General features: G+C 58.9%; 1 protein-coding gene across 1 annotated transcript; it reads left to right on the top strand.

The window, feature by feature from the left end:
* The first annotated feature begins 1,771 nt into the window (after window positions 1-1,771).
* Window positions 1,772-6,535, top strand: LOC135977099 (prosaposin-like). The gene is made up of 6 exons (XM_065576196.1): window positions 1,772-1,903; window positions 2,717-2,847; window positions 3,155-3,247; window positions 3,654-3,831; window positions 5,725-5,790; window positions 6,410-6,535. Exons 1-6 carry the CDS (start codon window positions 1,831-1,833, stop codon window positions 6,418-6,420), a joined length of 552 nt encoding a protein of 183 aa, XP_065432268.1. The 5' UTR covers window positions 1,772-1,830; the 3' UTR covers window positions 6,421-6,535.
* Window positions 6,536-26,434: the final 19,899 nt, after the last annotated feature.

Raw genomic sequence — 26,434 nt, 5'->3', positions numbered from 1 at the left:
GTGATAATATTAAATCTAACTTAATCTTGATTATAAAAGTCAGGTTTAGAAAACTATCACTAATCTCGCAAATCAGGGTCAGGAGCAGTAGCGTAGCTGCGGAGGAACGGGGCTTCGGCCGCTCCCCCATTGAGCACAAGTGGCACCTTGTCAATTTCTTGGCGCCTTTTTAATTTTTACTCAGCTGGAGGCGCTCCGGGTCTTCGGCGGCACCTCGGCGGCGGGTCCTTCCCTCGCTCCGGGTGTCTTCAGCGGCAGTGAAGGACCTGCCACCAAAATGCTGCCGAAGACCCGCGGAGTAAAAGCACTGCCCCATCAGTAAAAGCACCACAGCGGTTGGCACCTTTTTTTTTATCGCTCCCCCGTTCCCTCCATGTGGCTACGCCACTGACCCTGGCGCTAGTACCTGGGTGTGCGACGACACCCAGGGGCCTGGGAGATTGGCGCGAAGGACCCTGGTTCTAGTGTCTAGGTATGCGAGGACACCCAGAGCCTGGGCATTGGTGCAAGGGACCCTGGTGCTAGTGCCTAAGTGTGCGAGGACACCCAGAGGCCAGAAATTGGAACGAGGGACCATGGCGCTAGTGCCTGGGTGTGCGAGGACACCCAGGGTCCTAGGGGTTTGCGCAAAGGATGCTGGTGCTAGTGCCTGGATGTGTGAGGTTTTGTGTTTTTGATTCCCCTCTGGTTATTACCTGGCAATAAATAACTTTCATTATTAAGCTACTTCCCCCCCACTTCTCTGAAGGGCAGGACTCAAGCGCTGTCGAAATCCCTGAGCCGTTAGGCCTGCAGTGGGGCAGGTTGCTAACAAGGCTCGCTGAGGTCATCCCAGACACAAGTGCTGAACACAGAGCCTGTCCCACCAGGGAACCTGGCACTGTGGCAGCTGTTGTGAGGGACCCTGTGGCTAGTGCCCGGGTGTGTCAGGACACCCAGAGGACGGGGATTGGTGCGAGGGACCCTGGCGCTAGTGCCTGGGTGTGCGAGGACACCCAGGGGCCAGAAAGGGCCTGGGGATCCAGCGGCCCACCCAGCACTAACCTCCATCCGAGGGCAGCTCTGTGTCCCATCCGTGCCAGGCAGCCCCCAACACCTGGGTAGGAGGGGTCCTGTCTTGACGGGGCAGAGGGTGGCGAGCACCCACGGATCCCTTTAGATTCCTCATGCAGGCCACAGGGCGGCCCTTTGTCTATGCACACAGAGCCCCCATGAGTCTTGGGGGGAAATGGATAGGCCCTGCACAGGCGCCCCAGCCATGCCCCTAATCCGCCCTCTCTGGGCCCCGGAGGGCAGAGATCAGCCGCAGTGCAGGGTGCCCCAGCCACTCCCCAGTCCCTGCCGAGTGCTGGCACCTGGGAGCAGGGCAGATATAGAGCCCTGCACAGCGACGGGCGGGGGATCCTCTGGGAACCTCCCTCCCCTCCACGATCCAGAGCTCCCAACACCCCTGCAGCAGGACCCTCGAGGCCGATACTCCCCCTACCCAGAGATCCTGCCCCATGTACCCCGGCCCCCCGGCCAGCAGCAGGACAGGGGGTAGGTTGAAGGGACCACACGGGAGGCCTTGCAGAGGGAGGGACAGAGACCCTGAGCTGCTGCAGCCTGGGCCGCTTGTGGACACTGAGGTTTCCTGGGGGGGCAGGAAGTGTTTGGGGCCCACGTCAATTGCTTTTCCTGGCCCTGCTGAAGAAACCAAACCTGCCCCACCCCCTGCACCGCGGCGGGGGGAGCTCCCCACAGCACCTCGTATTGGCTTCTGGGGCCCAGGAACGGGGCGTGGCCGCTCCCCTCAGGGGATATAGGGCCAGGGAGCGAAGGGACGATGTGATGCGACGCGGCTACCTGCGGGGCAAGATGATCGCGGTGCTGCTGCTCCTCTCCCTGCTTCCGGGGGCGACTGGTATGAGCCGGGGGTGGGGCTTGGAGGGTAAACAATTCCTAAGGGATGGGAGATGAACCCAGGTGTCCAGGGAGGGGGCCCCGAGACCCCCAACCTGAGATGGGGCAGAGGGGTGAGGACAAACCATTAGCCCCGAGCACCCAGGCTGGGTCCCCACCACACCCCCTCGTCCGCTAGCTCCCGTCAGCCCCCCCTCTGCTTCTGTCATCCCAGTCTCCATCACCCCCTCCTGCCACTCCCCTCTGTTGTCCCTCCCATTCCGGGGTCCTCGCCCCCCCATTCACTCCAGCTTCCCACTGCGGTCCCCCCCCCCTTGTGTCTCTTTTCCCTATTTCCAGCTCCCCTTGTGTAAAGAGTTGGGGGGCTGCGGGTTTGGAGTGAAGGGCACCAACAGACCTATGAGGGGAGTCCAGGGCTGGGCTAGCAGGGGCTGCAGGTCGAGGGTGAGGGGCACAGGCAGAGCTGGGGGGAGTCCAGGCTGGGCTAGCAGGGGCTGTGGGTCGGAGTGAGGGGCACAGGCAGAGCTGGGGGGGCAGGGCTGGGCTAGCAGGGGCTGTGGGTCGGGAGTGAGGGGCACCAGCAGAGCTGGGGAGGAGTCCAGGGCTGCACTAGCAGGAGGCTGTGGGTCGGAGTGAGGAGCACCAGCAGAGCTGCGGGGAGTCCAGGGCTGGGCTAGCAGGGGGCTGTGGGTCGGGAGTGAGGGGCACAGGCAGAGCTGGGGGAAGTCCAGGGCTGGGCTAGCAGGGGGCTGTGGGTCAGGGCATCAGCAGAGCTGCGGGGGCCCTTCATTTTGCCAGTTCTCTCCTCTTCCAGCCCTGGCCCTGCCAGGTGAGCCCCCCGAATGCCTGAAGGGCCCCGAGTTTTGGTGCCGGGACGTGGCCACAGCATCCCAGTGCGGCCGAGTGCAGTTTTGCCTGGTGTACGGCTGGGACGAGCTGCCTGAGGTGAGCGCGCTGGTGCCTCCAGGGGGCTGGGTGCGGGGTCTTCAGTGCCTCCTGGCTGGTGTGGATTGGGAGTGGGACCGGTGGGCACCTGGGGGCTTATTCCCATCCCTCCGAGACCCCAGCGCAGGCTCCTGCCCTTAGGGGGGCCCATGTTACACCCCTGGGGGGCCCAGATTCACCCCCTGCCAGCTCCAGAGCCCAAACCCCCACTGCCCCAGGACCCCACGCACCCGGGAAGGCCGCCCCTTTGGACGGGTTGGCAGGATGTGTTGGGAGGCACTATCCTGGCTGCTGTGTCCCGGCACAGGGCGCTGACGAGCGGCACCCCCTGGTGATATGCTGGATGTGCAGGACGGTCATCGACGGGCTGAAGGCAATGGTGCCCAACATGCATGACCCAGTAAGGACCCGTCACCGGGCAGTGAGTGTGCAAGGGGGATAGAGTGCTTGTGCCAAGGAGATGGGCCTAAGAGTGAGCATGCTAGGGTGGGCATATGCAAGGAAGCCTGTGAGAGTGGCAGGGCACGTGCCAGGTGGCATGGGGGGTGAACATGTGCAAGGGAGAGTGCAAGGGCAGGCGGGTATGTCTGAGGGAGTGTACGAGGGCGGGTGGAAGTGTACAGAGGTGGCTGGGTATGTCTTAGGGAGTGTGCGATGGCAGGTGGAAGTGTGCAGGGGTGGGTGGGTATATCTGCTGGAGTGTGCAAGGGTGGGTGGGAGTGTGCGAGGGCGGGTGGGAATGTGCGAGGGTGGTGGGCACCAGGCCCCAGCCAGTGCCTGCCCAACGCTCCCCTGCCATCCCCCAGAGAGGCGTGGGAAAGGCCATTAAGAAGATCTGCTCCACCGTCTTCTACTACTGGTCCGACCAGTGCCACGAGGTGGTGGATCAGTACGTGAAGCCCATCGAGGCCGGGCTGGCCCAGGACCTGGAGTCCCATGAGATCTGCATCAACATTGGCATGTGCGAGAGCCAGGGCCACCCAGGTGAGGCACACTGCGCCCGGCTGGGCAGATCCCTGGGGAGCTGGGGCCAGCGCGCTGGAAACTGGGCACTGGGCTGGCTCTGTGGGGTCCCTGACTCCAGGAGGGCAGAGCAGGGGTCTCCCCCCGCAGCCTCCCACCCTTTCCCATCAGGGATCAGATCTGGGGGTAGCAATGTCAGGGCATGTGCCAGGGTCCCACCACCCCCAGGCTGGCCCATGGGTGCCCCCTGCTCCCACCTGGGCTGGGAACCCAAAGGCGGGAGGGGATGTACCACTACTGTCAATGGAGGGGGAAGAGGCTTGCTCCTGGGCCATGGGAGCTGTGGGGTCACCCAGCCCCAGCCCTGCGGCCAGGCTGCTGCCCTCTGCTGCCCCCAGTTGGTCACTGGGTCCCTGCTGCCCAGCACCTCCCCCAAAGCTGCTCCTCCATCCTGTCTCCGTAACCTCTGCCTGGCATCTTGCCCCCACCCTAATCTGCTTCCCTGGAACACCCAGCCAGGTTGGAGGGTGTCCCCACGTGGTGCCCCTGGGCGATCCCTGGGGGAAATGCCAGGCCCACCCTCCAGGGATGGTGCCCAGCCCCGAATCACCGGAGGGAGCCCAAGGGTCTGTCTGTGCCCAGCAGCCTCGGGCGAGGGACCCTGGGAGATCTAGTCAGGCTGGGGGGTGCTGCACCCACCTGGCTCCATGCTCCCACAGACCTGCAGCACAGCTCCGCCCCCGCCCCCCAGCAGCTAGCTCCCAGGGGGCGGCCACTCCAGGAGCTGCAGGAGGGGAGGCTGATGGGGGAACCTCGGGCAGGAAACACGACACATTCCCCTGTCTGTCCCAGGGGATACCAGCTTCCCCCCAGGCTCAAGATGGTTCAAGCCCTTTAGGGATCAGGCCCAGCCCCTGATCCAGCCCCCACAAGCACTGGGGAGGGGAGTCACCACCTGTGGCCCCTTCTCACTGACTCGAGTCTAGTGCCCTGAGCCGTCACCCTCAGGGCCCCCCTCCCATGGCTGCCTGACCACCCTCCCCCGTTCTTCCCCCGGGCTTTCCCAAGCCCCACCTCGTGCCGTGAAGGGCCCTCGTCTGTGCCCACAAACCATCTCCGGCCCCATGAGGACACTTGAGACCAGGGAGCGTTCAGGGCTGGGCAGCGCCGCCCGCATCAAAGGAGCCGCTCTGGAGAAAAGCGATTTCACAAGAGTGGCAGCTGTGGACGTGCGGTGTCCCCCTCCCCCTCCCCGCCGAAGGAAAGTGCTACCCCTTCTCCCCCACCGGGATCGGGGGACTGGGGGAGCTAACGGGGCTCAGCGCAGCCACCCTATGGGAGGATCTCCAGGTGTCTGTCTGGGCCCAGTCCCCATTCCCCCCGCAGCCAGTCTCCTTCCAGGGGAGTGTCAGCACAGAGCACCCCCCTGTCTGACCCGCGGGCCCTGCTCCGGGCTCTCCACTCGCAGCCGCCATGAGCCCCCTCTGGGGAGGCACAGACCGCATTGGATTCCCAGCCCTCTTGTGAGGGGTGTGTGGGGCCAGGGCTCTGCCAGCTGCAGCCAGAAGGAAGGGGGCTCAGCCCATCTCTGCAGAATTTCCTGTCCCCCGCCCGCAGCTGTGTGCACCAGCTCCCACAACCTCTCCCTGGGCCCCAGCCCCCTCGCGCCCGACCCCATGGGCACCACTGGCCCAGTGCATGTCGCTCTCTAGTGGCCAGCCCCTGTCACTACACCAGCCAGCTGCTTGGTGTGCCCGGAGAGAGATGCACTCTTAGCTCAGGTGCGAGCGGCTGGGCGCTGGCGGCCCCAGGTTCGATCCCTGCGCAGGGACACAGGGTCTGTGGTCCTGGCTGTGAGCAGCTGGGGGACTGGGCCCTGGCTGAAATAACATCCATATTCTCTGTGGTCTCCAGGGTGGAAGGCTCCTGGCCCGCGCCGGGCCCCGGCTGCAGAGAGCCCAGCGGATACCGTGGGACCAGGTGAGGGCAGGGCCGGGGGAACGGGCTGGGCCAAAGATGGGAGGCAGAGAGTGACACTGATGCTGGGAAGCCCTGGCCGATCTGGGCTCAAGTTTGGGGATTTCTGTGCCCCCTGGATAGGGACCAAGGGCCCCCAAGGCAGGTCCAGGCCTAGCAGTGGCAGGGCAAAGCTTCCCCAACCTGCCATGGCCACGGAGTCCAGTCCCAGACCAGATGCTTTCTCCCCAGGCCAGCTGGGCACCCTGGGGCAGTGAAGAGCTGGGGTCCCTCCTGCCCCTATTGCTGGCTGGTCCTCCCCCGGCCCCATAAGGCCAAGGCCTGCCTGGCCCCACAACCTGCCCCGGTGCCTGGGCAGCTGAGCCAGCTCCTGGGGGTGCAGGAGATGCTCTGCTCACCTCTCCTCCCCCCAGCCCAGCGAGCCCTGGAGTAAGGTGCTGTACCCCTGGGTGGGGCACACGTAGCCGGGGGGAGGGTCACCCGAGGCCCCAGAGATCGGCTGGGCTCTTGGGGAGAGGGGCATCCCCTAATGGCCCCTCTGTCTGTCCAGCCTGGGTCAGGCTCCCCCATTCCCTGCACTGAGTCTGTCTGTGTCCCTCACTGGCCTCTCTCTCCTCCTCAGCTGGCGCGTGAGCCAGGGCAGAGCGGAGCCCCTGCTGCGCCCGGATCCCCGGCAGGAGGGGCTGCCCCCAGCTGTGACACCCGCCCGGGAACTTGCCTTTCAATAAAGCTTCTGCCTGCATTGCAATCGGGCCATGGGCTCCTCTTTGTGCCACACCCCCAGCCTGTGGGGGCAGGTCTCGCCACTGAGCCTCTAGGCAAATAACCGGGGGGCAAATGCACAGCAAAGCTCTACTCCTCCCCCTGCCCCTGGGGGCTGCCATCTGCCCCCGGCTCCCAGGGGCTCTCCCCTGCAACGCACTGTGCCCCCCACACATACACCCAGAGCTCTATGACAGCTCAGCCTCCGCAGAGCACCCTCTGCCCTGGGGTCTCCCATCTAGCCCGGCTGAGCGATCCATGGGGACCCCTGTCTGCATATAGGCGATTCTGTATTGCGGGACTGGCTACAATCTGTGCTGCTCGCTGACACCCGACAGGGGCCTCCTCAGGATCGGGAGCGATTCCCCCACCCCTGGCGTGGCCGGGGGCCGTTGGCTCTGGGAACCGGCCCCCAAGGGCCCGTGTGCCTCCGGGAGAGGCCAAAGCTAACAGCCCAATCCTCTGAGCACACAGCGCCAGGCCCCTTGGGGGAATGTCAACACGCCCTGGGTGGGGCAGGCGAGGGCCTGGGCCCCCATTGGGGGGGGTGGGTGATGGCAGCAGGAGCCCAGGACTCCGTGGTGCCAGTCTCCCCGCAGGCCTGGGGGCACGTGCCCTGGGCCAGGCACCGACTACGTGGGACACAGTCCTGCCTGGGGGCGTGACAGGCCAATAGAGGGGCCTGGCAGCTGGGGCCCAGCGGGGGAGGGGCAGGCTGTATGCGGAGCTGGGCTGGGGATTCGCACTTGCCAAACGAGTGACCTCATTTCACTCCCCGCCCTGCAAACAGCCCCCAGCCCTCAGTGAAGGAGCAAACAGGCGACTCCCCCCCCGCCCAGCCTGGTGGTGAATGGGCCACTCCGGGGCTGTTTGCTCAGCTGTGCCAGCCTCCGAGCGGGCGGGCTGGCTCTTGGTCTAGGACTGGGCATCTGGCCCTGCTCGGTCCAACCCCCATTCCCAGTCCAGAGCGCCCCAGCCTCCCTGGGGCCAGTGGCATAGCCAGGTTCTAACATCAGGGGGAGCGAACACATAAAAAAAGGTGCCACCCGACGTATCAAATGACTAATGATATACTTTTAAATTCATTATACATATTTATTTGTACTTAAAATAAAAACACAAGAATGATCCAGCCACAGAAGGGTTTGCACAGCTGGCTTTTCACAGGAGAACTTTAGATTATACTTTAAATTCTAGAAAGTAAATCACAGAATACAGTAGTTTGTAATTGTCACCCCTCGCCTCTGGAGCAGAGCGGGGTCTCAGCTGTGGCAGAGTCATTCCCCGGGCCGCCGCTGCTCGCGGAGAAATGACACCGCTGAAGAGAGACCACGAGAAAAAAACAGCCCCTCTTCCTCCCCTGTTTTCCTTCCTTCTCCACCTCCTCTGCCGGCACCAGCTGCGCTTCAGAGCCACCAGGAGCTCTGCCCACCAGATTGTGGCTTTTGTGCTGTTCTGTTGAGGTCCCCTTGGATGTCCAGATGTGAGAAAACTGAAAGCTTGGAAGCCGTGTTAACTTCCAAGTGACAGGTGCCTACTGTAGTGCTGCACGCTTGGTTTCCAGCCAATGGTTCCCTTATTTCTTGGTGGCACATTAATTATTATTAATAACAAGTCTAGTAGAGCCTAGAAGCCTCACGTGAAGACAGGGCCCCGCTGTGCTAGAAGCTGTACATGTAGAGTACAAAGAGTTTACAGAGGGTGGACGAAAGGAAGTAGCCCCATGATTTGGGAGATGTTTACACTGGAAAAGGGAGATGTAATTTCTAGCTTGTGTAGACACACCCGTGCTAGCGCTGATCAAGCTAGTGTGCTAAAAATAGAAACGGAGCCACAGTGGTGCAAGGAGCTAGCCATGCTGAGTGTGATCCCACCCGAGCCCCTTGATAAGCACTCAGGTGACGAACCCCTCCTGGTGCTCATGCCGTTACACTTCTATTTTTAGCACTCTACTTTGATCCGAGCTAGCACCAGTATGTCTCCTCCAGCTGGGCATGACGCCTCCAGCTCCAACGTAGACATACCTACAGATGGAGAAGAGAGGCACAGTCAGACTCAGTGACTTGTTCAAAGTCACCCAGGGAGTCACTGGCAGAGCTGGAAATTGAACGCATGTTCCCTGCTTCCATACAGTTGGACTGCCCTTCACCTGGAAGTCTCAGGACAGTAACAGGCTGATTAGGACTCAGCTGGAGTATTGTGTCCAGTTCTGGGCACCACATTTCAATAAGGATGTGGAAAAATTGGAGAAAGTCCAGGGAAGAGCAACAAAAATGATTCAAGATCTAGAAAACATGACCTGTGAGGAAAGATTGAACAAATTGGGTTTGTTTAGTCTGGAAAAGAGAAGGCTGAGAGGGGACATGCTAACATTTTTCAAATACATAAAAGGTTGTTACAAGGAGGAGAGAGAAAAATTGTTCTTCTTAACCTCTGAGGATAGGACAAGCAGCAATGGGCTAAAATTGCAGCAAGGGAGGTTTAGGTTGGACATTAGGAAAAACTTGCTAACTGTCAGGGTGGTTAAGCACTGGAATAAATTGCCTAGGGAGGTTGTGGAATCACCGTCACTGGAGATTTTTAAGAGCAGGTTGGACAAACACCTGTCAGGAAGGGTCTAGATAATACTTAGTCCTGCCACGAGTGCAGGGGACTGGACTAGAAGACCTCCTGAGGTCCCTTCCAGTCCTATGACTCTACTGTTGTAAATGTCCTGTGTCCCATGAGCATGGGCCATTCAAGAGCTGCATGTTCATGTAGTGCATTGTGATGGGGTCACATAATGACTGTGCCCCACGACACACAATAGTGTCCTGCAGTGAGGCATCATCACAAGTAAAGATGCAAACAATGTAACACAGTAGCATGGTGCCCTGGCTATCATGCCAGCAGGATTCCAGTATTCGCCATTGATGCACTTTGTGCATTGTGATTTACAGAAAACATCCGTACAGACAGAGAGACCATTCATCCCAGTCTGAAATGCAGCTGCTTCTGGGGTGGAGCTTGGCAGGCAACTTGCACCACAACGGAGTGACAGAGGCGACAAAGTGAAAAAATGTCTCCTCCTGTCACAACTGCAGGGGCAATCGCCCACGCTGGCCAGGACAGGAGGGTTAAGCAGTGAGGAAGTGGACTCTTTAGTGATCACACATGGTCAGGACGTTGGTTTTAAGCTTACTCAGAGAGATGGCGGCACAGTGTCCCCGAGCATCATGCTGCGGCGCTGGTTCAATACTGCATCACCAGCCCAGGAGCGAGAGCTCACCCAGGACGGCTCAGGAGGTGTTTGCCTTCCCCGCCGCTCGGCCACCTCGCTCTGCATGGGGTTTCCGGGGGCCAACCGGGCTGCTGCTCCTCAGCCCAGGGCCGCCCAGAGGGGGGGCAAGTGGGGCAATTTGACCAGGCCCCGGCCTCCAAAGGGGCCCCCATGAGAATATAGTATTCTATAGTATTGCACCTTTTTCTTCATGGAAGGGGCCCCCCAAATTGTTTTGCCCCAGGCCCCCTGAATCCTCTGGGCGGCCCTGAGACAGCCAGGGCCTTTCCACAGTGGCGTAACGAGGTGGAGGGAACAGGGAGTGCGATAAAAAAAAAAGGCGCCACCCGCTGTGGTGCTTTTACTGATGGGGCGGTGCTTTTACTCACCCGGCTGCGCTCCGGGTCTTCGGCGGCACCTCGGCGGTGGGACCTTCACTCACTCCGCGGGTCTTCAGCAGCATTTTGGCGGGGGGTCCTTCAGGGCCGATGAAGACCTGGAGCCAATGGGGGACCCGCCGCCGAGGTGCCGCCGAGGTGCCGCCGAAGCCCCGGAGCGCCGCCGGGTGAGTAAAAATTAAAAAGGTGCCAAGAAATTGACAAGGCGCCACTTGTGCCAATGGGGGAGCAGCCGCTGACCCGCTCCCCCGCTAGCTACGCTACTGCTCCTGACCAGGACTTGCGTGACCAGTGATAGTTTTCTTAACCTGACTTTTATTATCAAGATTAAGTTAGATTTAACACTATCACTGTTTTGCTTGTTTCACTCCCCACTGGTTATTACCTGGCCTTAAATAACTTTCATGATTAAGCTGGTTGCCTCTATCTCTCTCTCACTCTCTCCCTTCTCACTAGGCCACTTATCTCCTGGCTACTTCCCACCCATTTCTCTGAAGGGCATGAGTCAAGCGGTGTCAAAAGCCCTGAGCCATTAGGGGCTGCAGTGGGGCAGGTTGCTAACAAGGCTCCCTGAGGTCATCCCAGATACAAGTGCTGAACACAAAGCCTGTCTCACTAGGGAGTCTGGCACTGCAGCAGCTGTGGTGAGGGACCCTGGTGCTAGTCTACGGGTGTCCAAGGACACCCAGAGACCAGAAATTGGCAGAAGGGACCCTGGCCCTAGTGCCCGGGTGTGCGAGGACACTGAGGGGCCGGGGATAGGTGCAAGGGCCCCAGGTGCTAGTGTCACGGACTCACAGAGCGTTCCCACTCTTGGCCCCGTGCGGTCCGTGGGGGGTGCCCCTTTCAGTGAGACAGCCCTTCTCGGGGGTCCACTCTCTCTCAGGGTCAGGCCTCTCCACCTCCTGGAGCCGTACCTCTCTAAGCCTTAGCATGTCCGTCTCTCGCCGTGGGCCCCCTCAGGGAGTCCACTCCCTATGGACCCCCCAGGCCTCCACCAAGGACATGCTGGCTTTAGATGTTATCCAGCCATTCGACAACCATATGCCTCACCCGTGGGGCTGGTCCCCAAGGAAGACAGGATGATCTGGTTTTGTGGGGACCATTGGAAGCTTAAAGCCATCACCGTGTCCTATGCCTACTCCATGCCTAGGCCTGGGGAGAGTCTAGACAAGCTGAGGAGGATGGAGAACTTGGCCCTGGCGTACATCGATGACATGTGTGTCTTTAGCTAGACCTGGGAGGAACGTGTGTCCCAGGTGAAGAGGGTGCTGGGCTGCCTCTAAGAGGCAGGACTGACGGTAAAAGCCGAACAGTGCAAGGTGGAGATGATCAGAGATTGGCCCATTCCCCAGAACAAGAAACGAGGCCAGGCCTTTATCAGGATGGCGGGGTGCTACCGGAAGTTTGTACCCCACGTTAGCCCCCTAGCTGCCCCTATCCCTGAGCTATGTGATAGGGGTAAGCTAGACAAGGTGGTCTGGACCGAGCAGTGCCAGAGGGCTCTCTGTATACTGAAGGAGACTCTAATCTAGGGCCCGGTAAATCTGGTAAACCCAGACGTTGCCAAGCCTTTTGCAGTGTTCACCGATGCAGGGCTTGGCACGGTGCTGATGCAAGCCGATGCTGATGGGGAGAGACACCCCATCGGGTACCTGAGCAAGAAACTGCTGCCCCGGGAGCAGAACTATGCGGCCTCAGAGAAGAAATGCCTGGCCATGGTGCAGGCCCTTAGAAAGCTGCAGCTGTATCTATTTGGGTGGTGCTTTAGTGTGTATACTGACCACTCTCCTCTGACGTAGCGACGTCAAATGCAAGGGGCTGAGGCCAAGCTGCTGGGGACAGCGACACCTGTTCAGAGGGTGGCCAAGTTCAAGATGGGGGCTCTTAACCAAGAGAGCCCGAATTGCAGCCCTCCAAACTGGAGCCAATCCCAGTTTCAACCCCAGGTGTATTGGGGTGGCAAAAGGGTATGGGCCACATAAACCTTTTACTCACCCAGTGGCGATCCGGGTCTTCAGCGACACCTCGGCGGTGGGACCTTCAGTCGCTCCGTGGGTCTTCGGCAGCATTTTGGAGGCGGGTCCTTCAGTGCCGCCAAAGACACCCGGAGCGAGTGAAGTACCCAACGCCAAAGTTCCGCTGAAGACCTGGAGCGAGTGAAGGACCCACCGTGAAGTGCCACCAAAGACCCAGAGCGAGCGAGGGACCCGCCGCCGAGGTGCCACCAAAGACCCGGAGCGCCGCCAGGTGAATAAAAATTAAAAAGACGGCTGCAGTGGGGCAGGCTGCTAACCAGGCTTGCTAAGGTCATCCCAGATACAAGTGCTGAGCACAGACCTGTCCCACTAGGGAGCCTTGCCCTGCGGCAGCTGTTGTGAGGGACCCTGGTTCTTGTGCCCGAGTGTGCAAGGACATCCAGGGGCCGGGGATAGGTGTGAGGGCCCCAGGTGCTAGTGCCTGGGTGTGCGAGGACACCAGGGTCTGGGGATTGGCGCGAAGGACCCTGGTGCTAGTGTCTAGGTGTGCGAGAACACCCAGGGCCAGTGGATTGGTGCGAGGGACCCTGGTGCTACTGCCTAGGTGTGCAAGGACACCAAGGGGCTGAGGATTGGTGCGGTGGACCTGGGTGCCAGTTCCCGGGTGTGCAATGACACCCAGGGGCCGGGGATTGCTGTGAGGGACCTCGGTGATAGTGCCCGGGTGTGTAAGGAAGCCAGGGCCCAGGGATTGGCGCGAGGTACCCGGATGCTAGTGCCTGGGTGTGTGAGGAAACCCAGAGGCCAGAAATTGACACCAGGGACCCTTGCTCTAGTGCCCAAGTGTATGCGGACACCAAGGGCCCAGGGATTGGCGCGAGGGACCCTGGTGCTAATGCCTGGGTGTGCAAGGACACCACGGGCTGGGGATTCATGCAACGGACCTGGGTGCTAGTGCCCGGTTTGTGAGGACACCCAGAGGCCAGGCAAGGGATCTGATTCTTTCAGACTTTGCCCAGGGCTCCAGCGAGTGACTTGGTCTGAGTCCCACCACGACATGGTGCCGTTTTGCCCGTGCTTCAGCCAGAGCCCCACTCTCTCACAGCCCCCGCATCGACAGCCAGAGCCTTTCTGACCCTGACTTGCTGTCACAGACTCATAGATCGTGCCCACTCTTGGCCCCGTGCGGTCTGTGGGGGGTGCCCCTTTCAGTGAGACAGCCTCTCTTGGGACTCCACTCTCTCTCGGGGTCAGGCCCCTCCACCTCCTGGAGCCGCACCTCTCGGAGCCCTAGCACACCTGTTTCTTGCTGTGGGCCCCCTCAGGAAGTCCACTCGCTCTGGACCCCCCGGGCCTCCACCCCAAAAGGGGTTGATGCAACCCTATTCTCTAGACCGGAGTGACTCTCAGCCAGCATAAATTAGGAGGATTTATTGAGAGTTGAACACAGCACAAGAAACTCTCTGACCCTCAGGCCTGGCCTCCCTCAGCCCAGCACATCCCAGTCTCTCTGCATCCAGGTGGGCTCTGCCTGCTCCCCCTCTCCAGCCCAGAGCCCCCCTGCTCCCAGGAGGGCATCTGAGATCACCGGCCCCAGGCCAGGCCTCTGTCCATTGTCTTCTCTCCAGGTAAACAGGGTCGTAAACCGAGGCCTCCTCTCCTCGCTTCTGTCCTCTGGCTGGAACCGGCTGGTCAAGTCACTGTGTCCTCCCTCCGCAGCCCATTGTCTGCCCACTGGCCAGAACCGGCTGCGTCTCCTCAGCTGGGCCTCCAGGTCACCAGGGCGCCAGGTCACCGGTCGCTGGTGTATCCATCCTCCCGGCCATTGGCTGGGTCCCCAAGTCCTCTCTCCGGTCCTCTGCAAAACACACTCCCTCTCCCCTCACCTCGTTAAACCAGTAATACCCCGGGAAACTGAGTCCCACCCCCTCCGCATGCAAACCATTGAAACGCCACAGGAAACAAGAAAACCCCCCACTTCGTCACACTTGCGTGATCAGTGATAGTTTTCTAAACCTGACTTTTATGATCAAGATTAAGTTAGATTTAATATTATCACTGTTTTGTTTGTTTGACTCCGCTCTGGTTATTACCTGGCAATAAATAACTTTCATGAATAAGATGGTTGCCTCTATCTCTCTCTCACTCTCTCCCTTTTCAAGAGGCCACTTATCTCCTGGCTACTTCCCCCCCACTTCTCTGAAGGGCATGAGTCAAGCGGTGTCCAAAGCCCTGAGCCGTTAGGGGCTGCAGTGGGGCAGGTTGCTAACAAGGCTCGCTGAGGTCATGCCAGATACAAGTGCTGACCATAGAGCCTTTCCCACTAGGGAGCCTGGCACTGCGGCAGCTGTTGTGAGGGACTCAGACCTATCTGGGCTCTCCTCCATTACTAGGCCTCTCCTGACCAACTGCAACTCCCTTCAGCGTCTCTCACCCCTCCTCCCCCAGCTCCTCCCCCAGCCTTTGTCCAGTTTCCCAGGAAGAGGTGTCACCTGGCTCCAACCCGCTTCCTGGGTTCTAACATTACATGTTCAGGTATCCTCCTTCAAGGCCAGTCTCCCATCCCCCAATGCAGACTGTCCCAGCCAAACTCCCCACTCAGCATTCAAAGGCCACATTAAGAACAGTCATAGTTCGTCACATCTCTCCCGCCTTCGAGACCGAACTGAGCGGGGTCACTTCAGCCAGTGACCTGGGGAAGTTCGAACCTACCCCTATTCCCGTGGATTCCCCGGAATCCCTCCCATTCCTTGGTGAGAATTACACCAGGCCCTTCCAGTTTCACGCCCCCCCTTAGGTCGGGGGTGCTCGATGACACTTGTAGTTCGCATGTGGAAAGGCTTATGCGGCCCGTGCCCTATTCCCACCCCAATACCCCTGGGGTTCAAACTGCGATGGGGTCTTCTCCCAGCGTTCCAGTCTGGAGGTCTGTGATTCGGGCTCTCTTGCTTCAGAGCCCCACTTTTGACCATGGCCACTCTCTGGAAAGGCTCCTCTATGACAAACAAGGGTCCTAAAGTCGTTTTCCCCTTATCCCGGGCCTTCCTCACCCTCTTGCAGGGGTCACAGGATCCGCAGTACTGTCGGACAGTAATAAAGACCCCAGGCCAGGAAAAGCTCCGTAGCAGCCTCTGCTGGGTACGCCAGGTTCCCTGGTGCCTTGAGAGGGGAATGTCTTGGGCCCGGCACAGCAGCTGGCGGCGATACTTCCGGGGTACCACCAGCTGCCTCCTGATCCCCCCGACTCCATTTTCCCTGGGGGAGTCCATTCTCGGTACAGGAACCCCTTCTCCCACAGGAACCTTTTCCGGCCACCTCTCCCCATGGTCTGTACTGCACTGAGGTCTGCCAGGTCCCTTATCTTCTGCAAGGAGGGATGTGTCTGTCACTCGGCCTGGAACTCAGCAGTTGCGACAGGGATGGACACCTGCTCCCTTCCGCTGGCTAGATCTGACACCGCAGCCTCCCTGAGCTGTGACCCTGGACGTTCCCTCCCTACCAGGTTAGGGTCCTGCACCTCGGGCAAGGCACCCTTCCCGTTATCAAGGCGGAGTAACCCTCGCCGGCTCTGGCTACGGGTCACGACCAGGGCACCCTGGGAGTTGCTTGGCCAGTCCTCCAGGTCCCTCCCCATTAACACCTCAGTAGGCAAATGGTTGTGCACCCCCACTTCCTTGGGGCCCTCCTTGGCCTCCACTTCAGGTGTACCCTCGCCACAGGCACCTTGAATGGGTTCCTGTCCACCCCCATCAGGGTTAGATAGGTGTTGGGCATCACCTGATCTGGAGCTACCACCTCGGGCCGGGCCACTGTCACCTCAGCGCCCGTGTCCCAGTATCCATTGACCTTCCTCCCATCTACCTCCAGGGGAACAAGGCACTCGCTCCGCAGGGACTGGCCCGCATCCACCCTGTAAATGGAGAATCTGGTGTCTGGAGCATCCAGCACCCAAGAGGAGCTGGCCTGGGGCACTCCTCCCTCCTGAGCTGTTGGGAAGCTGTCAGCCCCCCTTGCCTGGGCCGTCTTCCCTTCGTCCGTCTGGGTCTCTACCAAGTTGAGCCTTTGTGGGTTCGGTCTGCTCAGTCTGTCCCTGCGCTTGGGGCACTGGGTCCATATGTGGTCTCTCTGGCCACAGTAATAGCAGCTCATGTCCCGTGGGTCCCCTCGAGACGGTCGGTGGTCCCTGATGCTGGGCATTCCCCTTGGGAGGGGATTCCCCATATTTCCCCTTTGGGAAGTCCCAGGGTGACTTTCTCTCTGAATCGCGGCGGACCTGTTCCTTTGGGACGCCTCCCTGCCACCCCGTGACCGGTTCTTCACAAACTCATCGGCAAGCCGCCGTATCTGTTGTGGGTTCTCTGGCGTTTTGTCCCTCAACCACAGCCTCAGGTCAGATGGGCACCGTTCATACAGTTGCTCCAGTACCAGCAGTTTAACCAGGTCCTCCTTTGTCTGGGCCCCATCTGCGCACTTGCTGGCGTATCCCTCCATGTGGATGGCTAGTTGCAGATAATCTCAGGAGTTTTATCCTCACACTGGAACCTTTCCCGGTACATCTCAAGAGTCAGCCCAAACTCACAGAGCAGGGCCTTTTTGAATAGTTCATAGTCCCCTTTCTTTGCCTCTTCCAGTTGGCGGTACAATGCCACGGCTTTGCGGTCCAGCCAGGGGTTTAGCACCTGGAGTCTGTCAGCAGGATCAACCTGGTGCAGCTCGCAGGCTGTCACAAAGACATCCAGAAAGTCATCCATGTCCTCCCCATCCTTACGTGGGACCAGGATGCACTTATCAAAGCTCCGTGCAGTTCTGGGTCCCCCCTCACTCACCGCAGCCGGGGGCTCACTGCCCCTCAGCCTGGCCAGCTCCAGTTCATGCTGATGCTGTCTCTCTTCATGCTGCTTCTGTTTCTCTTGATGCTGCCTCTCTATCTTTTTCCTTCCATTCATGCTGTCTCTGTAGTTCACGATCCTCCAGCTCTCTCAGTTTTAGCTCTTTCTCCCATTCCAGCCACTTCTGCTCCACGGATACTGAGCTTTGCCGGGAGGATCCCCTGCTGGCCGGGGGGTCACGGTACCCTCGGTATTTGCTGGGATCCTCCCCACCCTTCCCCTAGGGATAGGAAGGAGGGGTATCGGGAAGCCCTCATCAGCCGGCTGACCACTCCCAGCTGGGACAAACACTGGTGCCTGCGCTGCATTTGCCAGGCTGCTTCCCTCAGAGACAGGGATTAGTTCATTCAAGCGATCTCCCTCTTTCAGCTCGGCAATGAGCTGTTCTTTAGTGAGCCTCCCTCTGCGGAGCCTCCTTTGCTTGCACAGCTCCACCAGGTGGCTCTTAAGCCGCTTGGCATACATCTTCCTGCTGGCCACTCACAGGCCTGGGTGCTCACCGCTCCCTACAGTTTCCAGGGAGACCCCTAGTGTGCCAGACCTTCTCGAGGTCACCACCTCTCTGCCAAGGTCGAGCTGCAGACTCCTCCGCTCCTGGGACCACTCGTTGCGATCCCCAGGGGGACCCTGTTAAAGCAAAAGTCCTTCTAGCTGGTCACACACTCCCAGGGGTGAATTGGCCCCTGAAACCGTCTCTCTCTGACTCTTCAGCACGCCTGGTCCCCATCAATCACCCTTTGTTTTACTGCTCCCCAGTCACTTACTGCAGGAAACACCATCCACGGGGTGTAGTAGATCCCACCACTGCCACCAGTTGTCATGGAGTGTGGGGGGACACAAGGCCCTGCACCCCCGGCTTCCTGTGATTCACCATGACTCTCAGCCAGCCAGTAAAGTAGAAGGTTTATTTACACGACAGGAACACAGTCCAAGACAGGTCTTGCAGGCACATACAACAGGACCCCCTCAGTTAGGTCCATCATGGAGTCTCAGGGGCACCACAGCCCCGTTGGGGGGGTCAGAGCCCCATCTGGGCTCTCCTCCATCACCAGCCAGCTCCTGACCAACTACAACTCCCTCCAGCGTCTCTCACCCCTCCTCCCCCAGCTCCTCCCCCAGCCTTTTTCCAGTTTCCCGGGCAGAGGTGTCACCTGGCTCCAACCCCCTTCCTGGGTTCTCATGTAATATATTCTGGTATCCTCCCTCAAGGCCAGTCTCCCATCCCCCAATGCAGACTGTCCCAGCCAAACTCCCCACCCAGCATTCAAACACCACTATAAGAACAGGCCCAGTTTGGCACAAGTGTCCAGTTGTAGGAGGACAACCGGGGGCCAGGGAATGGCGTGAGGGATCCTGGCGCTAGAACATAGGTGTGCGAGGAGATCCAGAGACCAGCCAAGGGATCAGATTCATTCCGACTTCCCCAGGGCTCCAGCAAGTGACCGGATCTGGGTCCCACCACGACATGGTGCCACTTTGTCCATGGTTCAGCCAGAGCCCCCCTCGCTCACAGCGCCCCCATGGACAGCCAGGGCCTTTCTTACCCTGACTTGTGTGATCACTGATAGTTTTCTAAACCTGAATTTTATAATCAAGATTAAATTAGATTTAATATTATCATGATTTTGTTTGTTTCACTCCCCTCTGGTTATTACCTGGCAATAAATAACTTTCATGATTAAGCTGGTTGCCTCTATCTCTCTCTCACTCTCTCCCTTTTCACGAGGCCACTTATCTCCTGGCTACTTCCCCTGCACTTCTCTGAAGGGCATGAGTCAAGCAGTGTCCAAAGCCCTGAGCCGTTAGGGGCTGCAGTGGGGCAGGTTGCTAACAAGGCTCGCTGAGGTCATGCCAGATACAAGTGCTGAGTACAGAGCCTTTCCCACTAGGGAGACTGGCACTGCGGCAGCTGTTGTGGGGGACCTGGGTGCTAGTCCCTGGGTGTGCAAGGGCACCCAGAGGCCGGTAATTAATGCTAAGGATCCTGGTGCTAGTGCATAGGTGTGCGAGGACACCCAGAGGCTGGGTATTGATGTGACAGACCCTGGCGCTATTGCCTGGGTATGCAAGGACACCCAGAGGCCAGAAATTGGCATGAGGGACCCTGGCACTAGTGTCCAGTAGTGCCAGGGAACCCAGGGGCTGGGGATTGGCGCAAGTGTCCCGAGTGTTAATGCCTGGGTGTGCGAGGACACCAGGGCCCAGGGATTGGCATGAGGGATCCAGGCGATAGTGCCCGGATGCGCGAGGACACCATGGCCTGGGGAATGGCGTGATGGACCCTGGCATTACTGCATAGTTGTGCAAGGAAACCCGGAGGCCGGGGATAGATGCGAGCGACACTGGCTCTAGTGCCTAGGTGTGCGAGGACATCTAGGGCCTGGGGATTGGTGCGAAGGACCCTGGCTCTAGTGCCTAGGTGTGCGAGAACACCCAGAGTCCAGAAATTGGCATGAGGGACCCTGGCTCCATAGCCTGGGTTTGCTAGGACACGAAGGACTTGGGGATAGGCGCAAGTGACCCAGATGCTAGTGCCTGGGTGTGTGAGGTCACCCAGGGCCTGGTGATTGGCGCGAGGTAGCCTAGGGCTAGTGCCTAGGTGTGCGAGAACACCCAGGGGCAGGGGATCGGCGCGAGAGACTGGGTGGTAGTGCCTGGGGATTGGCGTAAGGGACCCTGGCGCTAGTGCATAGTTGTGCAAGGACACCAGACCAGGCAAGGGATCAGATTCATTGTGACTTTCCCAGGGCTCCAATAAGTGATTGGATCTGGGTCCCAGCACGATATGGTGCCGCTTTGTCCATGGTTTATCCAGAGCCCCCCTCGCTCACAGAGCCCCCATGGACAGCCAGGGCCTTTCTTACCCTGACTTGCGTGATCACTGATGAGGTCATGCCAGATACAAGTTCTGAGTACAGAGTCTTTCCCACTAGGGAGACCGGCACTGCGGCAGCTGTTGTGGGGGACCCGGGTGCTAGTCCCCGGGTGTGCAAGGACACCCAGAGGCTGGGGATTGATGCTAGGGATACTGATGCTAGTGCCTAGGTGTGCAAGGACACCCAGAGACCAGACGTTGGCACAAGGGACCCTGGCACTAGTGCCCAGATGTGCAAGGACACCCCGACCAGGGATTGGCACGAGGCTCCCGGTTGCTAATGCCCAGTTGTGCGAGGATACCAGGGACTGGGGATTGGCATGGGGGACCCTGGTGCTAGTGCCTGGGTGTGCAAGGACACCCAGAGGCCGGGGATTGATGTGAGGGATCCTGGCACTAGTGCTGTCATGGAGTGTGTGGGGACAGAAGGCCCCACACCCCTGGCTTCCTGTGATTCACCATGACTCTCAGCCAGCCAGTAAAGCAGAAGATTTATTTAGACGACAGGAATACAATCCAAGTCAGGTGTTGCAGGCACTGACCCCGTTAGGGGTTCAGAGCCCCATCTGGGCTCTCCTCCATTACCAGCCAGCTCCTGACCAACTACAGCATTCAAAGACCACTTTAAGAACAGTCCCACTTCGGCACAAGTGCCCAGTTGTAGGAGGACACCCAGGGGCCGGGGAGTGGCGTGAGGGACCCTGGTGCTAGTGCCTGGGTATGCAAGGACACCCAGAGGCCAGAAATAGACATGAGGGACCCAGGCACTAGTGTCCAGTAGTGCGAGGGCACCCAGGGGCCGAGGATTGGTGCGAGGATCCCGAGTGCTAGTGCCCAAGTGTGTGAGGACAACCAGGGGCCGGGTATTGGCGTGAGGGACCCGAGTGGTAGTGTCCGGGTGTGCGAGGATACCAGCGCCCAGGGATTGGTGTGAGGGACTGTGATGAAGTGGGCGGTTTTCTTGTTTTCTGTGGAGTTTCAATAGTTTGCATGCAGAGGGGGTGGGACTCAGTTTCCCTGGGTGTTACTAGTTTAATGAGGTGAGGGGAGAGGGAGTGTGTTTTGCAGAGGACCGGAGAGAGGACGTGGGGACCCAGCAAATGGCCGGGAGGATGGATACCTCAGCGACCGGTGACCTGGCGACCTGGTGACCCAGAGCCCCAGCTGAGGAGACGCGGCCCATTCGGTTCTGGCCCGTGGGAGGACAATGGGCTGCAGAGTGAGGACCCAGTGACCTAACCAGCCGGTTAAAGCCAGAAGACAGAAGCAGGAGAGGAGGCCCCGGTTTACGACCCTGTTTACCTGGAGAGAAGACAATGGACAGAGGCGGGGCCTGGGGCCGGTGATATCAGATGCCCAGCTGCGAGCAGGGGGGGCTCTGGGCTGGAGAGGGGAAGCAGGCAGAGCCCACCTGGATGCAGGGAGACTGGGATGTGCTGTGCTGAGGGAGGCCAGGCCTGAGGGTCAGAGAGTTTCCTGTGCTGTGTTCAACTCTCAATAAACCCTCCTGTTTCATGCTGGCTGAGAGTTACTCCGGTCTAGAGAACAGACTTGCATCAACCCCTTCGGGGGTGGAGGCCCCGGGAGTGCAGAGCGAGTGGACTCCCTGAGGGGGCCCATGGCAAAGACAGACGTGCTAAGACTCAGAGAGGTGCGGCTCCAGGAGGTGGAGGTGCCTGACCCCGAGAGAGAGTGGACCCCTGAGAAGGGCTGTCTCACTAAAAGGGGCACCCCCCACGGACGGCACGGGGCCAAGAGTGGGCACGATCTGTGAGTCCGTGACAGGGACACAGGCGCTAGTGCATAGGTGTGCGAGGACATCCAGAGACCAGGCAAGGGATCAGATTCGTTCCAACTTTCCCAGGGCTCCTGCAAGTGACCGGATCTGGGTCCCACCACGACATGCTGCCACTTTGTCCATGGTTCAGCCAGAGCCCCCCTCGCTCACAGCCCTACCATGGACAGCCAGGGCCTTTCTTACCCTGACTTGCGTGATCACTGATAGTTTTCTAAAATATAGTTGGAACAAGTGCTGAGTACAGAGCTTTTCCCACTAGGGAGACTGGCACTGTGGCAGCTGTTGTGAGGGACCCTGGTGCTAGTCCCCGGGTGTGCAAGGACACCCAGAGGCCAGGGATTGTTGCGAGGGATCCTGGCACTAGTGCTGTCACGGAGTGTGTGGGGACACGGGGCCCTGCACCCCTGGCTTCCTGGGATTCACCAAGACTCTCAGCCAGCCAGTAAAGCAGAAGGTTTATTTATACGACAGGAACACAATCCAAGTCAGGTCTTGCAGGCACAGACCCCGTTAGGGGGTCAGAGCCCCATCTGGGCTCTCCTCCATTACCAGCGAGCTCCTGACCAACTACGATTCCCTCCACAGTTTCTCACCCGTCCTCCCTCAGCTTCTCTCCCAGCCTTTGTCCAGTTTCCCGGGAAGAGGTGTCACTTGGATCCAACCCCCTTCCTAGGTTCTAACGTTACATGTTAAGGTATCCTCCCTCAAGGCCAGTCTCCCATCACCCAATGCAGACTGTCGCAGCCAAACTCCCCACTCAGCATTCCAAGACCACTTTAAGAACAGTCCCAGTTCGGCACAAGTACCCGCGTATGCAAGGACAGCCAGGAGACGGGAATTGGCGTGAGGGACCCTGGTGCTAGTGCCTAGGTGTGCGAGGACACCCAGGGCCTTGGGATTAGTGCGAGGGATCTTGGCGCTAGTGCACGGGTATGAAAGGACACCCAGAGGCCAGAAATTGGCATGAGGGACCCTGGCACTAATGTCCAGTAGTGCGAGGGAACCCAGGGGCTGGGGATTGGTGCGAGGGTCCTGAGTGCTAGTGCCCGGGAGTGAGAGGACACCCAGAGGCCTGGGATTGGTGTGAGGGACCCGAATACTAGTGCCGGGGTGCGAGGACACCAGAGCCTGTGGAATAGTGTGAGGGACCCTGGCGCTAGTGCATAGTTGTGCAAGGACACCCGGAGGCCGAGGATTGATGCGAGCGACACTGGATTTAGTGCCTAGGTGTGCAAGGACACCCAGGGCCTGGGGATTAGTGCGAGAGACCTGGGTGGTAGTGCCTGGGGATTGGCGTGAGGGACCCTGGTGCTAGTGCATAGTTGTGCAAGGACACCAGACCAGGCAAGGGATCAGATTCATTCCGACTTTCCCAGGGCTACAGCAAGTGACCGGATCTGGGTCCCACCACGACATGGTGCCGCTTTGTCCAAGGTGCAGCCATAGCCCCCGTCGCTCACAGCGCCGCCATGGACAGCCAAGGCCTTTCTTTCCCTGACTTGCATGATCACTGATAGTTTTCTAAACCTGACTTTTATAATCAATATGAAGTTAGATTTAATATTATCACGACATTGTTTGTTTCACTCCCCTCTGGTTATTACCTGGCAATAAATAACTTTCATGATTAAGTTGGTTGCCTCTCTCTCTCATTCTCTCCCTTTTCACGAGGCCACTTATCTCCTAGCTACTTCCCCCGCACTTCTCTGAAGGGCATGAGTCAAGCGGTGTCCAAAGCCCTGAGCCGTTAGGGGCTGCAGAGGGGCAGCTTGCTAATAACGCTCGTTGAGGTCATGCCAGATACAAGTGCTGAGTACAGAGCCTTTCCCACTAGGGAGACTGGCACTGTGGCAGCTGTTGTGGGTGACCCGGGTGCTAGTCCCTGGGTGTGCAAGGACACCCAGAGGCCCGGGATTGGTGTGAGGGACCCCGATGCTAGTGCCTGGGTATGCAAGGACACCTAGAGGCGCGAAATTGGCATGAGGGACCCTGGCACTAATGTCCAATAGTGCGAGGGAACCCAGGGGCTGGGGATTGGTGCGAGGGTCCCGAATACTAGTTCCCGGGTGTGCGAGGACACCAGGGCCCGGGGATTGGTGTGAGGGACCCGGGCGATAGTACCCGGGTACGCGAGGACACCAGGGTCTGCGGAATGGCGTGAGGGACCCTGGCGCTAGTGCATAGTTGTGCAAGGACACCCGGAGGCCGGGGATTGATGTGAGCGACACTGGCTCTAGTGCCTTGGTGTGCGAGGACACCCGGGTCCCAGGGAATGGCGTGAGAGACCCAGGCGCTAGAACATAGGTGGGCGAGTACATCCAGAGACCAGGCAAGGGATCAGATTCATTCCGACATTCCCAGGGCTGCAGTAAGTGATCGAATCTGGGTCCCACCAAGATATGGTGCCGCGTTGTCCATGGTTCAGCCAGAGCCCCCCTCGCTCACAGCGCCCCCATGGACAGCCAGGGCCTTTCTTACCTTGACTTGCGTGATCACTGATAGTGCCCAGATGTGTGAGGACACCCAGACCGGGGATTGGCATGAGGCTCCCGGGCGCTAATGCCTGGGTCTGCGAGGACACCAGGGGCTGGGGATTGGCATGGGGGACCCTGGTGCTAGTGCCTGGGTGTGCAAGGACACACAGAGGCCAGGGATTGATGCGATGGATCCTGGCACTAGTGCTGTTATGGAGTGTGTGGGGAGAGAAGGCCCTACACCCTTGGTTTCCTGTGATTCACCATGACTCTCAGCCAGCCAGTAAAGCAGAAGGTTTATTTAGATGACAGGAATACAGTTCAAGTCAGGTCTTGCAGGCACAGACCCCTTTAGGGGGTCAGAGCCCCATCTGGGCTCTCCTCCATTATCAGCCAGGTCCTGACCAACTACAGCATTCAAAGACCACTTTAAGAACAGTCCCAGTTCGGCACAAGTGCCCAGTTGTAGGAAGACTCCCAGGGGCCAGGGATTGGCGTGAGGGACCCTGGTGCTAGTTCCTGTGTATGCAAGAACACCCAGAGGCCAGAAATTGGCACGAGGGACCCTGGCGCTAGTGCCCAGATGTGCGAGGACACCCAGACCAGGGATTGGCGCGAGGCTCCCGGGTGCTAGTTCCTGGGTGTGCAAGGGCATCCAGAGGCCAGGGATTGATGCTAGGGATCCTGGTGCTAGTGCCTAGGTGTGCAAGGACACCCAGAGGCTGGGTATTGATGCGAGGGACCCTGGTGGTCTTGCCTAGGTGTGCGAGGACACCCAGAAGCCAGAAATTGGCACTAGGGACCCTGGTGCTAGTGCCCAGATGTGTGAGGACACCCAGACCGGGGATTGGCACGAGGCTCTTGGGTGCTAATGCCCGGGTCTGCGAGGATACCAGGGGCTGGGGACTGGCATGGGGGACCCTGGTGCTAGTGCCTGGGTGTGCAAGGGCACCCAGAGGCCGGGGATTGATGCGAGGGATTCTGGCACTAGTGCTGTTATGGAGTGTGTGGGGAGAGAAGGCCCTACACCCTTGGTTTCCTGTGATTCACCATGACTCTCAGCCAGCCAGTAAAGGAGAAGGTTTATTTAGACGACAGGAATACAATCCAAGTCAGGTGTTGCAGGCACAGACCCCGTTAGGGGGTCAGAGCCCCATCTGGGCTCTCCTCCATTACCAGCCAGCTCCTGACCAACTACAGCATTCAAAGACCACTTTAAGAACAGTCCCAGTTCGGCACAAATGCCCAGTTGTAGGAGGACACCCAGGGGCCGGGGATTGGCGTGAGGGACCCTGGTGCTAGTTCCTGGGTGTGCAAGGATACCAGGGGCTGGGGATTGGCGTGGGGGACCCTGGTGCTAGTGCCTGGGTGTGTGAGGACACCCAAGGGCTGGGGATTGGCGTGGGGGACCCTGGTGCTAGTGCCTGGGTGTGTGAGGACATCCAAGGGCTGGGGATTGGCCTGAGGGACCCTGATCAGTAGCGTAGCTAGCGGGGAGCAGGGGGAGCAGCCGCTCCCCCGAGCAGATTTTCCAAAAGTGGCGCCTTTCCACAGAGCCAGCACTGGGCAACGGACTCGGAGTCCGGAGTCGGGTTCTGCATGCGGCCGCCGGCTCCCTCCCTGCTCTGCACTGCCCCCCCCCCGCATCCCCAGCACGGCTTGCTCACTCTGGGTCTGCAAGCGGCGGCGGCTGGTCATCTGGCTCCCCGGGGAGGAGGCTCCCACCCACCCACCCACACAGGGCCTCCCAGAGGGGGGGCAGGTGGGGCAATTTGCGTCCCTGCAACCCCCCGAGCATCGCTTATTAAAAACTTTCAAAAATGAATGTTGCATAATGTGGCATTGTTTATTAGAATTAATACACGTTCGGCTTGAAAATTTATAAATTTAATGATTTAGTCTACGTATTTAATGAAAATAAATGAATAACCTGACAGTGTTGACATTGTTATTGTTTTCACTTTGCAGAACATAGAATGGATCTTAAAATAGATCACATACATTATACACAATACACTGTCACAGAGTAACACGTTCTAATTTAGAATTTATTTTCCGCCCTTTCAGTTTAGCCAATTTAGAAACAAGTTCCTCCAAGTCAATGTTACGAGCAATGTCATGTTCTATTGACAAGGTAGATAGCCCAACAAGTCTTTGTTTCAACACTGATGTTAACATGTATGTTTTTATCAACTTGAGCTTCGAGAAACTTC

The sequence above is a fragment of the Chrysemys picta genome, chromosome 22 (assembly GCF_011386835.1).
Source record: "Chrysemys picta bellii isolate R12L10 chromosome 22, ASM1138683v2, whole genome shotgun sequence".
Lineage (NCBI taxonomy): Eukaryota > Metazoa > Chordata > Testudines > Emydidae > Chrysemys > Chrysemys picta.
Note: the sequence above shows the minus strand (reverse complement) of the source record. Positions and strands in the feature narration are given on the sequence as shown.